We start from the raw sequence: 13,390 nt of genomic DNA, 5'->3' as shown, positions 1-13,390 counted from the left end.
TGACTGAAATGGATTAGCCAGCTGGACAACCAACTGAGATCTATTTGCTGGCTGGACTACTAGCTGATATGAACTGGCCGGCTAGACAACTGACTGAAATGGGCTGACAAACTGGAAAACTGATTGAAATGGATTAGCCAGTTGGACTACTGACTGAAATGCTGAATTGAATTGGCTGGCTGCACTATTGGCTGAGATAAATTTGCCTGCTGCATGGATAATTGAGTGAGATGAACTTGGAAATGAAGCCATCTTTTATTGACTGGATAAGATAACCATAGGTGACTCCAGTATTTTGCTGACTGGTTTCTGATCAAGAGCATTTTTGAGTGAAGACCAAAAAAAAAAGTCATCACCTAGCTACTGAAAATAACTGCCCTCCACTAACTATTATAAAATATCACTGATAAAGTACATAAAGATCCTTCTTTATAGCTATAAAGCTTGCTACACTACTGCTCTGAATGCTGTGACTGCTTTATTACAGTAATTGACTGCTCTATTAGAGTATCTCGATCTGAATGTGACCGGTTTCCGGAAACCCCCTGGAGCTGCCCCTGATAACTATTTAGTTCGTTCGTATTGCTGCTGTAATGAATATATTATCTTGATAGTACATAATGTTCAATGAATAAGCCATTAGCCTTGTTATGATATTTATGACCACAGTATACCCATGGAAATTATAGTAAATGCTTTGCTGCACTTTAAGCGTCATTATTGACTTGTATTTCAATGCTTAATTCATTTGCTCAGCCACAATCAAAGCTTTCTGAATGCCTGTGTTGTTATGCATATGTTCGAATTCTCAGTAAAACCTTGTTGTTAATGTTATGTCATTATCCATTATCAAAATTCAGACAGTCCATTAAAAATAGCATTTCTGCAGTTTTTGACACTTGCAAGTTAGTCACCCATGTGGCACATATTTGTTATAGCAAGGCACTTGCACTTTGCCTGATTATGTGTGCACAACCCCTAAGGCCATCTGATATATACATACAAGCCTGAGGCTGCACTAGGCCTAAGGCAATGCCTATGGTATAACTATTACCTTTGATCTGAGGTCTCAAAGTGATGTACTAGTTATAACAGACACAAGTGTGTCCTTGGGCTCATGTATATACCGTAAATTCCAGTTACTAGGCGCACATGGTTATTAAGTGCATATTGCCTGTTAAGCACATATGGTAGACTTGCACTAGACACCTGTTTGTTAAGCACATATGGTTGAGATCATTTCTGCCACTTCATACTATGTAGAATTGCTGTCAGAATGAATCAGACATGTCACAGCACACCCGATTCCTTGCCAGGTCTGTGTCTAGCAGATACTGCCGTCTGTAATAACGACTGCTGTAGCTGCTACCTGGCTTCTAAGGATTTCCATTTCCATGACTGAAGCATACTATTAACTGGTGTTCAAATCGCTTGAAAACTGTAGTGGGTACACCTGAATAACTAATTCCCTCCTAGCAGAAATTCCTTACTGTAATTTATAAGTGCATGTGCTTAACAAGCATAGTAAATTACACAAATAATTCCTCCGAAAATTATAAGCACATGCGCCTAATAACCAGAGTCTACGGTATATCACTTGAGCAATTGTGCATGTGATATAACTAATTATGAATCACTTGCAATTGTAAAAACCACAGGCATACAGTACAGTAGTACTGTATACTAGGGATACTACTAATACAGTGTACTAAGGATACTAGGAATATTTCTAATGCTAGGAATGGGAAGCCATGTGCTATATGCTAGCCAAGTGCTATCAGTGACATCAAGCCAAGATATCTAGTATACATAATTTAACATCCTATGTCCACTTGGCTTACATGATTGCCATTTGTACATGTGTATTAACAATTGTGGGTTCCAGTTCTATGAACTGGGATACAATACCAACTATACCCCATGCAGGCTTCCTTGTCTGTTAACCATATTTACAGCGGTAAATTGTGTCAAAACAGCAACCTGTTGTCTTTTTCATAATGGTTATAAAAAACTAAGCATCTTCACTTCAAAGTCCACAACTGAGGTTAACTATGCATTAGTCACAAAATCATACCTTACAATTAAGTGTCTCTATATATGGAAGGGAAGTAACAAAGTTTTATCAAAGAAATCTAATGATTTTGTCTGGAGTGCTCTAGTGAGAAATGCACTCGGTATATTTTTGATATACAACCTCCATTTCTTGTTGTTGCCACTGATAACAGTGCTATATAGCACTTAAACATCTTCTCTATGGACTATGCACTATACACTACCACTACCAGTCTGGGGTACAGCATTGTCTCAGCATTCTCTGCAATTTTTACAACATCTCCAGAACTGGGAAGTTTGCATCACCAAATCACTGATCATGTGTTTCAACATCGACATGCACTTGGTTGTTTACCGGTTACCTCTCAAGTAAAATATCACTCTCTTTATGCAATGTACCTCAGGCAATATTGTCATTGTTATTGTATATCTCTAGACTCTCCTTTATTATTTGGACCTCGGCACATGTATGGGACTTGCTGTCCACCCTATTTTACCAATCTTCAAAGATGCACACTTACATACCTCCACTCAGAAATTATTTTGTCATAGTACATCTTTATGGTGGAATAACGTACCTGCTACCATTGGTTCAGGCCCATCTGGAATTTTCTTGTCAGCACTTTATGACCATCTCCTGAGTAATTACTGTTGGTTTCATAAGCATGTTGAGTTTTAGTTTTGTAAGTTTGTGTTTTTGTACTATTTTGTAATAGTTTTTGTTTATGTATCTGCATACTTGTCTTTTGTTTGCTCAGCTATGGAAGAAGAATAGCTTTTTGCTTTTTGCCAAATAGCTTGAGTATAAATCAAAATCAAATCTCCTCCCATTCAAGTGCAGTGTTGGAAATAATTTTCAAAAATTAAAACATGGGAATAGAGATCGCTCAGTGAAAAAAGTAAAGAAACAAGGGTCAAACAAGCCAGTATGGTAAACACACAGAGATCTCTATTTGGACTCAATGGATATGGTATAGCTACAGACTAAGGAAAAGCAGTAGTTTTATATAAATAGAGGCAGATAAGTACTGAGAATAATCAGTAAGGACTGAGAATGCTTCTGTATAAATGTTTATTTGAGTCCAAATAGAGATCTCTGTGTGTTTAACATGCTGGCTTGTTTGACTCTTGTCCCTTTACTTTTTCAGCTATATATCTCTATTTCCATGTTTTAATTTTTGAAAATTATTTTTACACTAGTTTGTTTACTTTTTATAAATCCATTTATGGATAGTGAACATGATAATAAGAGGTGCTAGTGGTGCTTGATATTACACAGTACTAAACATGTCTATCAAGTTAGTCATCATGCAGTAGCTGTTAAGTAGTCAGCTAACATTTATTAGTGGTCAGCAATAGTATGGCTTCTGATTTGTGCAGCTATGTGATCACAAGTATAGGCAGTGGTACACAACAACATTGTTGCTCTTAATATACGGTGGTTAATATAGGTGATGACAAAAAGTTTCCAAATGAACTTGTTAAAATAAATAGATTGGATACTTATTAGCACAGTTAACATGTTGGTTACCCTTGCAGAAACTAAGTCAGAATATCAATGGCAAGGTGAGCCTAAAAGAAGCAAATTTGCTTGAAAGTGGATGTTAACATTGTAATATGCATTTAAAAGTAGGTCATGGACATGAAGAAAGACATAGGAAGGAAAGTTATGTAGTTTTTATCCCCAAAAAGTACTCACATTTTGTTCTAGCCCTGTGGGAAAAAATAAGAATAAGAATAATAATAAGATGAAGAAGATGAACAAAATGGCTCAAAATGGCAGATTTTAGTTCTTTAAAAAAAAGTACTTTTATCAGGTCCTTTTGACTTCATCTTTACTAATGGAACAAAATTTATTCCAAATTAACTTCTAAGGCTTCTTTTGAGGTTGGAAAAGATTTCTAAGGTGGTGTTTAGTTGAGTGTTCTATTAGGATTTTGAATAAAAAACATAGGCAATCTCTATTATGAACCACTACCATGGTTCATGATATCACGTTTAATAAGTAATGACCCCAAGACTACTGAAGTGAGGCGTGAAAGCAGTACATTAAAAAATGTCACAGTTGTGTGTACCACAGTATCAGATTGATATCAGGTATCGGATTGGTTGGTAAAAAAGTGGCATCAGTGTATCACTAGAAACAAGATACTTATATAATTATCACTTACAGTATACAACACAATGGCACACTGGTTTGGTTGCTGGTTGTTAATGATATTATCAATCACAGAATCTTCTCTGTCCTTGCCCACCTCCAAAAACTTTTCCCACTATAAGAAGACACACAGCACAGCATAGACTACCATTGTGCATAAAACACTACAACATCGTACAGTGTAGGTACTAGGATACCCCTTGCTGAGTTTTCCCTTGTACTGAACTATGGCCTTCAAGTGAGGGAGTTGGTCACAAATCTGCAAAAAAAATTATCATTATACAGAATTTGTACTGAACATATATATAGTTGTACCACAATAATTAAACTTTTTATTACCATGGTATATTAAGTAGTAATGATAGCTAGGCTTTCTATATTGCATCATGGTACACATACCCCTACAATCTTCTCCAATAGTTCAGCATTTTCCACAACTGCAATATTTGCTTTGCAGTCCTTCAAAATGTGCTGACATAACTCTTGACTGCTATCGCTATATATACCAGTTGATCGTCCCCTGATGAGAGTCAGCACATTAGTATTAAAATTGCTACTCATACTGTGTAATTCATACCCAGCAAACACTGCTCCTATACTAGATGCAAACCATTCCACAGAGTTGAAGCCCAGAATACCCACAGCATGGCAAGGTTTTAGTCCAAGCTACACATAAAAACACATATGTACTATGATAGTCAGCTAGTACTAGTGCGATACCTCTAGGAAAGATTTGGCAACATTGTAAATCAGTTTTTCATATTCTGCATAAGTTATGCCCTGCCATTGGTCATCATCCTTGTCCTTCCAATATAGTGCTTTTTCATTGGAATTCTTCCTAAATGTCTCCTTGTATAATTCAGGAATGGTGATTTGTTTTGTAGATTCAATACCATACTGTGAAAAAGTCATTTTAACGATAAGTTTATTATTCTTGCAATAAAAAAACAGCAAACTATCCATATTTTAGTTAAGTTGTATAACAAAATTTCCTATCAAAATAAAGTATTGTTGAACTAGCAACCACTTTCATTAAAATATATAATGTTAAAACAACATAATTTTGCTGAAAAAACTAGAGTGCAGACCCCCAATACAATGTCCACAGTGTTGCTAGGATCATAGCATCATAACTTCCTGTTTTCCTGCATATGTAATACATGTACAGTCAGGGGCAGATCCAGAGTTTGGAAAGGGGGTGCACTTTACTGAAAAGTTGAAGAGAAAAAAATCACAGCAGTAATGGCTGCCCTTTACCAAATGTATTATGATTAAGGTACTTGGTAAAGGCAGAGCCTGTATACCAGAAGGCCTTATAAATCCCACTAAAGATTTGTATATAGGATAAAGTATATAAAGATGCTTATTCAGATCCTTATTCATAGCTTCATAGTTAAGCTACTCTGCCTCATGAGCATTGTGACTGCTTTATTAGAGTGACTGCACTATTAGAGTATCTCAATCTTGTATGCAATTATTTTGAAGGAGGAGGGGGGGAGACAGGGGCACATGTACCCCCACTGGATCCGCCACTGACAGTGTTGTACACTCTTAACCCTTTGGTCCCAAACGCCACTATAGTGGCTTTGGTTCTTAAAAACGAAACTTATTTAAATAAAATATGCATTTTTACATACAAAATAATATAACCTTCTTTATTTTGTCTCTCCTTTGTGACAGATAGTATCATTATAATTGCAAGTACACAGAAAAATTTGGAATTTTCAACTAGAGTAGGGGCCATAGCACATCGATAAAAAGTACTGAAACAAGCTGGAGTAGTGCACGATATTAAATCACAGTAAAACGATAAGAAGTGTTATATCCCTACTGTGCATTTCCATTATATGTGGTATCTTGAGCACAGTAGAGATATAACACTTCTTATTGTTTTACTGTGATTTAATATCATGGACTACTCCAGCTTGTTTCAGTACTTTTTATCGATGTGCTATGGTCCCTACTCTAGTTGAAAATTCCAAATTTTTCTGTGTACTTGTTTGTTAACTTTTTTTGTAATTATTGTGACTGGTGAACCCACGCATACCGCATCTAAAATGGTACCGCGCACCCCAATTATCGTCTGAAAAGTGAAGTATCCATTACGCTTTGTTGTCAGCTATATTCAACCCATTACGCAGCATTTTCGAATCAAGAACTGTTCGAAAAGCACCTCTACACACCGAGACGCATTCCGAAACAAATGATGCTGCACGCCCCAGTTATATCAATTATCGTATGAAAAGTGAAGTATCCTTAGTTGTTGGCTGTGTTCAACCCAATACACAACAGTACGAATCAAGAACTGTTTGACAAGCACCTCTGCTATCAAAATAGCCACTATGAAAAATACAGACAATTTCTGTTACGTGAAGGGAAGCCATCACTTGCTATCGCCAAAAATTGACACTTTTCACTGTCAGCAAAGATGAATGGGAGACAAAGGAGGATGTTGGTAAGTCCATGAAGAATGCATTGTACGTACTGCGGTATGCCAAAAGGCACCTGTCAGGACGAAGCGACGTTGAACAGCAAAAAAATCAAGCCCGTAGCCTTAGCTGTTATCGAGTTACGCTTGTCTGAAGGCATCATCAGTTACTTACTCAGTCAGTAGAAAATTCCGTTAAATAAATAATTTTTAAAATTCCATAGCAACTTGTTGAAAGGATTTCGGGTCGATCTGAAAGCTTGTTTGGGCTTAGTTTCACCTAACCAATACTGCCTGATCGTCGTTAGGGGAAATTGAGGCTGTTTTTTGGGTGATATTATTTTGTGGGCCACGCCTACTCCTTTGTGGTCCAAATTCTTTCAAACGCACGTTTGCCTTATATGTATCACACTCGATCATGTAACAATGCATGGATAAAGTGGATAATATATCCATTTACCACATAGTAGTGTAGTCCAAACCATAGTATATTCATAAGGCATTTAGTTTATGAGATATAATGCATTTAAATGCATGCATGTAATGAGAGCCACAATAATAGCGGCATTCACATTTAAAGAAACACATCAAGACACACGATAGTGTGTCGTGCACACCGTGGGTATACTGACAGGAAGAAAGAAAACGTCATTTTCACACTTTTGTATCTTGGTGGTCCATTATTCGATTAGAACCAAATTTGATACAGAGTTGCCCGCCAGCCAGGGGAGTCTACATTCAAAATTTGAAGGAAATCGTTCCAGCCATTTCCCAGATACGAGCTGCCAAAGTTTCGGGTTTTTTTTCTTCGTTTTTTTTTCTTCTTTGTGTTTTTGCACACTTGCAAAATTGCTATAAAACGCAAACGCGTACTCCGATCGCCTTGAAATTTTGCACACAGAAAGGGAATCCAACGGCGAATTGTAGCATCACATTTGGTGCAAAACCGATGAATAATACGGGAGTTATGACCGATTATTCGCGTAAAACAAGATCGATTTGTTGTCACGCCTACAGGGTAAACCACTTAATGGAATAAGTTGCAAATTGCTATGTAGATGGAGTAACCATCGTAGGAGTGCCTTTTGGTGGTTTGAAAGGAATCGAGATAAAGACCATGGAGATATGACACAAAACCCAACCTGTGTCACAATTACTTGATCGATTTTATAAATTAAAAAGTATGAGTTTTTACGCCTACTAGGCAAACCCCTTAGAGCAATGAGCTGAAAATCGGTGTATAGCTGGAATAATCTTCATAGAAAGTCCTTGCAATAGTACAAAAGAATCGGATTATAAACCACGGAGTTATGATTCGAAAGCCAACTCCGTGTAGCAAATGCGAGATCGAGATACTCTAATAGAACAGTCACCCTAATAGAGCATTCGGCTAATTTATTTACTCCATTATAGAATTCTATTACATTACAAGTTGTTCTGTAGGGAGTTCAGCTGCAAACAATTAATCTTATAGACAGTTCAGCAACAAGCAAGTCACCCTATAGAGAGTTCAGCTACAAATATATTGCTGTAGTGATTCAGACATTACAAGTCACACTGAAGAGAGTTCAGCTATAAACAAGTCATGCACCCTGCAGAGAGTTCAATCACAAACAATTCACTCTTCAGAAGTTCTGCTACAAACACGTCTTCATGCAGAGAGTTTAACAACCAAAATCCACCATGTAAAGCCTTCAGCTTTACTAACAAGTTACTCTGTAGAGAGATCAGCTAGAAATAAGAGAGAGCTCAGCTAGAAAACGTCACCTTGTAGAGAGTTCAGCCACAAACAAATCACACTGTAGAGAGATCAGATAGAAGAAGCCACCTTGTAGAGGGTTCAGCTGTGAAGTGATCACCCTAGAGAGAGAAAAAAACTACCCTGTAGAGAGTTCAACTACAAAGAAACCATCCTGTGGAGAGATCAGCTAGAAACAAGTCACCCGTAGCAACATCAGCTACAAAGAAACCATCCTGTAGAGAGTTCAACCACAAAAAAATCACCCTTTAGAGAGTTCAGCTACAACCACATCACCCTACATAGAGTTTAGCTACAAAGAAACCATAGTTCAGCTGCAGACAAATCATCCTGTAAAGAATTCAGCTATAAACAAATTGCCCTGTAGAGAGATCAGCTAGAAGAAGTCACCTTGTAGAGATCAGCTACAAAGAAACCGTCCTGTAGAGAGTTCAGCTACAAACAAGTTACCCTATAGAGAGATCAGCTAGAAACAAGTCATCTTGTAGAGAGTTCAGCTACAAACAAATCACCCTGTAGAGAGTTCAGCTATGAAAAGATCACTGTGTAGATAGTTCAGCTATAAGAAGTCACTTTGCAGAGAGTTCAGCTACAAAGAAACCACCTTGTAGAGAGTTCAGCTGCAAGCAAGCCACCCTGTAGAGAATTCAGCTCCAAATAAATTGCCCTGTAGAAAGATCAGCTAGAAGAAGTTACCTTGTAGAGAGTTCAGCTACAAAGAAACCATCATGTAGAGAGTTCAGCTTCAAACAAGTCACCCTGTAGAAAGATCAGCTAGAAGAAGTTACCTTGTAGAGAATTCAGCTACAAAGAAACCATCAAGTTGAAAGTTCAGCTATATATAAACAAGTCACTCTGTAGAGATATCAGTTGGATACATGTTACCTTATAGGGATCAGCTACAAACAAATCAACCTGTAGAAATATGTGTTGGAAACAAAATCATCTTTCATTATTAAATATACAAATATTTTTAAACAGACAAAAAAACTGTACACAACATTTCTTCCTTTGTTCCAATATTCCTGCAGAAAAGAAAAAAAAACTAGTTAAAAGGAAGCACCAAAGCCAGTTAATGGCTGGCTCTGTGGCTTGCAATACAAAAAGAAGTGATATCTAAACCAAAACAGCCAAGCTGTAAAAAGGAGTGCTGCCCCCAAAAAGGCCAGGATGAAAAAAGATGTGAAATCCAAGGTGGCAGTCAAGAAATGGCTGTGATGGTAGGTTAATGGCAAAAATTTTAATTACGACAATTCGGGTGAATTTGGTGCTGAATCCTAGTGGAGGAGGCAATGCAAATTCGCCTGAATTGTCGTAATTAAAATTTTTGCCATTAACCTACCATCACAGCCATTTCTTGGCCGTCACCTTGGATTTCACATCTTTTTTCACCTTGGGGGCCGCATTCTTTTTTTACAGCTTGGTTGTTTTGGTTTAGATTTTATTAACTTTAGGGACAAAGGGTTAAAGATTTCCAAGAGACTATATACCTATCCACGTGAATCACTTCCCATATCTGTTGTATGGCTAAGTGCACACAAAGTTAACGTAACATAGTGATGTGCCTCCCATTCAGCCCAGACCCACTTATAATTAGCTACAGTGTCTACCAGATTTTTGATACATTAGAAACACAAAAAGAACCATGTGCTAATGAATCTTCAAACCATCGTGTCTTCACAAGTATTGTAAGCCTGAAAATACTTACAACAAAAACTTTTCATGTTGACATGAGAGCACATGGAAATATTTTTTATGCTAATAATTATGTAAACAGGTAAACGCATGTTGGCTGTTACAGTAGTTGTCTGTAGAATGCTACCTTTATAGCCTCTTTAAGCTTGTATAGATGGTGTGTGCCTTGTCATCACAAAACAAACTGGCCTGGTGCACTCTAGTGGAGACTTGTACAGAGAGGCATTAGGTGTGATATATAGCATTAATTTATATAGCATAACAAGGGAAACAGTGAGGCACATAAACTAACAATGAAAAACATGTATTTGAGTACAGGTCTAACTATACATTCTAGAAGCTTCTGCCAAATAGGCCCATTGTACTCCACCACAGTAAGTTTATTACCTTCCAATTCCAACCACAAACAATTTACTTTATGTAAAAGTCTCTAAAACTCCTCACACTATATCACTCAAGTACCATTCGTTTAGAAACAAGCATTTTCAGCATGCTCTTGTTGTTTGTCTAATCCCTCAACTACATAGTCCAGAACATGGTACTACAGCAAATTAAGAGAAGAACCTAAAATCGGTTGGGAGCTGGTTGTTCCACTGTTGAAATGGTAAATGACCATTGTGTGTTGCACATTTTTACAAAGAAATGTAATTCTTATTACATTACAGATCTGACATACTCATGGATGTCGGTTAGGTACTCATAATTTTTATCAATTTTTTGATAACATTAGGAGTAACATTTTGGTCAGTGGTATAATTGTAACACGTAATGTGTTTCTATAATTGAGTTATGGTTCAAATAACCAGTTACTTGACTCTTCACCTTTTCTGGTCAGGGGCAGACATGGGTCAAGCACTTAGATCAAGGGCTTAAAGCATTTTTCAAGCACCTGTATAAGTGCTTAAGTACAAGCACAAGCACAAATGCTGTAATTGAGTAAATGCTTCAAGTACAAAGCGAAGCACTATTTAAGTGCTTGATATAATTACTTAATTACTTTATTAACAAACATACATAATGGTGCATGCAGTCATGCACCTATTGTTTTAAGTATTATTGTTATAATGAACAAACATCAATCAGTAAAAGTTTCATCTTTCAATCTGCACCTCTCAGGCCTGAAGACTTTCCCTGCTACACTGAATAATTGTTCTACAGATACACTTGATAGAACAATTATTCACATTTGATAGCACCTTATAGCTGTTAAATGAGAAGCTCATTGAATCAAAGATTTTTTATAAGAGCTGGCAGCTTTTGTGCTTTGAAATGTGCTTATAAGCACTTTGAAATATAAGTAATTAAGTGCCAGCACAAGCACAAATGCTGCACAGTAACAAATACTTTTAAGTACTTCAAAACAAGTGCTTAAGGTTCTTATAAGTACAAGTGCTTAAGGTTTGACCCATGTCTGGTCAGGGGAATGAGGGGATCCAGCTATTGACATCAACTATAGGGACACAGGAAGACAATATCAAGGGAATACCTCTGCCAAAAACTTTGCCTGAGGAATATTTGAAGGTGAAGGTACATTCTGCAGAAACAAGGGTTTCAATAATTGAATGCTTATGCTACATAGCAAAAAGCATATTATATATACATGCATTTTTTTGTTTGTTTGTTTGTTTCTAACGTATTGTACATGCTTATAACTGATGTGCTATGTTCTAACCTTTGCAGTCTGTTTAAGCAAATCCTTTATGGTATCAGAGAGTTCTACAATTGAAGGACGGTTATCTGGTATCCTATCCAAACAAGACTTCAGTAGTGGTATGAGATGTGTGCTGCCTCCTGCCTTTATTGCATCCAAACTCTTTTGGAGCTCTCGGAACTCTGCATTTGATTTGTTGTGTTCACTTAGCTCAGGCAAGTTTGGATCAACAGCAGTGTACCAAAACACCATTCCAAAACTAAAGATGTCAAAAGGTGGCTCATAATGAGGGTCATTATTCATTGCTTCAAGTGGCAAAAAGCCTGATTCAAAAGTGTAGTCAGCTGCTTTTATTACTTTAGCCACACCCACATTGGTTATTTTTGCTTTCATGTAGTTTTGGCTGCATCCTAGTAGAATGTTACTTGGTGTGAGTCCACCATGCACAAGTGTAGGATTTTGAGAATGAAGATACCATAGACCCTTGGATACATCGTGTAAGATCAGCATTTTTTGATGAAATTTGATTTTTAAGGCGTCATCACGATTTTCTACCAGTGATCGCAGATCATAGCTCATCGTCTCTGTCACTGTCGCTGGAAACGGGTTGTCGCGGATATCATCACGATACCATACACCAATTAACTGAACGATGTTTGGATGACGAGCTGCACTCCAAATACGACATTCTTGGAGAAACTTCTCGCTTAGCTCGACTCCTTGGTCTATTTGGAAAACTTGTGCAGCAAGACTCGTTCCCGCATACTCTACTTCAAGTACCTTTCCGTAAACTCCTTCTCGCAGTTGGGTATCATTTCCTTTTACATCTCGTAAAGTCAAATCGACATGGTAAGATGTAGCGGCTGAAGGAGAATGCATGATGCCTCACTGCACTACTTAACTTTACCTTTATACGTAACTACAGCCTGTAGCTATAGCGATTAAACTCGTATCAAATATGCAGCAGCTTGCAACTCGAAACTTCCACCAGCCGCCAATTTTAGTATCCAACAATATGTGGCAGAGTTTGGCCCGGGAGACGGCAATTAGGCGGCTCAAACCATACCATGCCCACAATGGGCGTAGTAGCTATGTGTGGTCTATACATACATTACACGTGACAAGGCCAGCATATACTGGCACATAGCTATACCCCATTGTGGCCTACTGTGACGCAGTGACGTTTGCACTGATCATCTCCGTTCGAATTGCATGGCGCAGTGCGTGGTTATATCAGTGGCAGAGTTTGGGAGGCGGCAATTAGGCGGCTCAAACCATACCATGCCCACAATGGGCGTAGTAGCTATGTGTGGTCTATACATACATTACACGTGACAAGGCCAGCATATACTGGCACATAGCTATACCCCATTGTGGCCTACTGTGACGCAGTGACGTTTGCACTATCATCTCCGTTCGAATTGCATGGCGTAGTGCGTGGTTATATCAGTGGCAGAGTTTGGGAGGCGGCAATTAGGCGGCTCAAACCATACCATGTCCACAATGGGCGTAGTAGCTACGCCTATATGTTAGGGTCCGCAATGCGAAAAATCGATATCCTCCAATCAACTACCTAACTATTGTCATGTGTTAGGCTATGTGTAGCTTAAATAACACTAGCGTGGCAGCCAAGTTTGTAACTTTCTT

At 37.9% G+C, this 13,390-nt stretch overlaps 1 protein-coding gene across 2 annotated transcripts in view; it reads right to left on the bottom strand.

The window, feature by feature from the left end:
* The window catches only part of LOC136257144 (uncharacterized), a 34,656-nt gene extending 21,896 nt beyond the window's left edge, over window positions 1-12,760 (bottom strand). For both annotated transcript variants that reach the window (XM_066050244.1, XM_066050245.1), the window contains exons 1-6: window positions 11,765-12,760; window positions 4,931-5,107; window positions 4,788-4,876; window positions 4,610-4,730; window positions 4,389-4,469; window positions 4,224-4,325 (exon numbers count right to left, since the gene is read on the bottom strand). In XM_066050244.1, the coding sequence (XP_065906316.1) occupies window positions 4,224-4,325; window positions 4,389-4,469; window positions 4,610-4,730; window positions 4,788-4,876; window positions 4,931-5,107; window positions 11,765-12,622 (1,428 nt within the window). In that variant the 5' untranslated portion in view covers window positions 12,623-12,760. The remainder of the gene's footprint in view (window positions 1-4,223; window positions 4,326-4,388; window positions 4,470-4,609; window positions 4,731-4,787; window positions 4,877-4,930; window positions 5,108-11,764) is intronic.
* Window positions 12,761-13,390: the final 630 nt, after the last annotated feature.

Source organism: Dysidea avara, chromosome 1, assembly GCF_963678975.1.
Source record: "Dysidea avara chromosome 1, odDysAvar1.4, whole genome shotgun sequence".
Classification (NCBI taxonomy): Eukaryota; Metazoa; Porifera; class Demospongiae; order Dictyoceratida; family Dysideidae; genus Dysidea; species Dysidea avara.
This window is presented reverse-complemented; position numbering and strand designations above follow the sequence as displayed.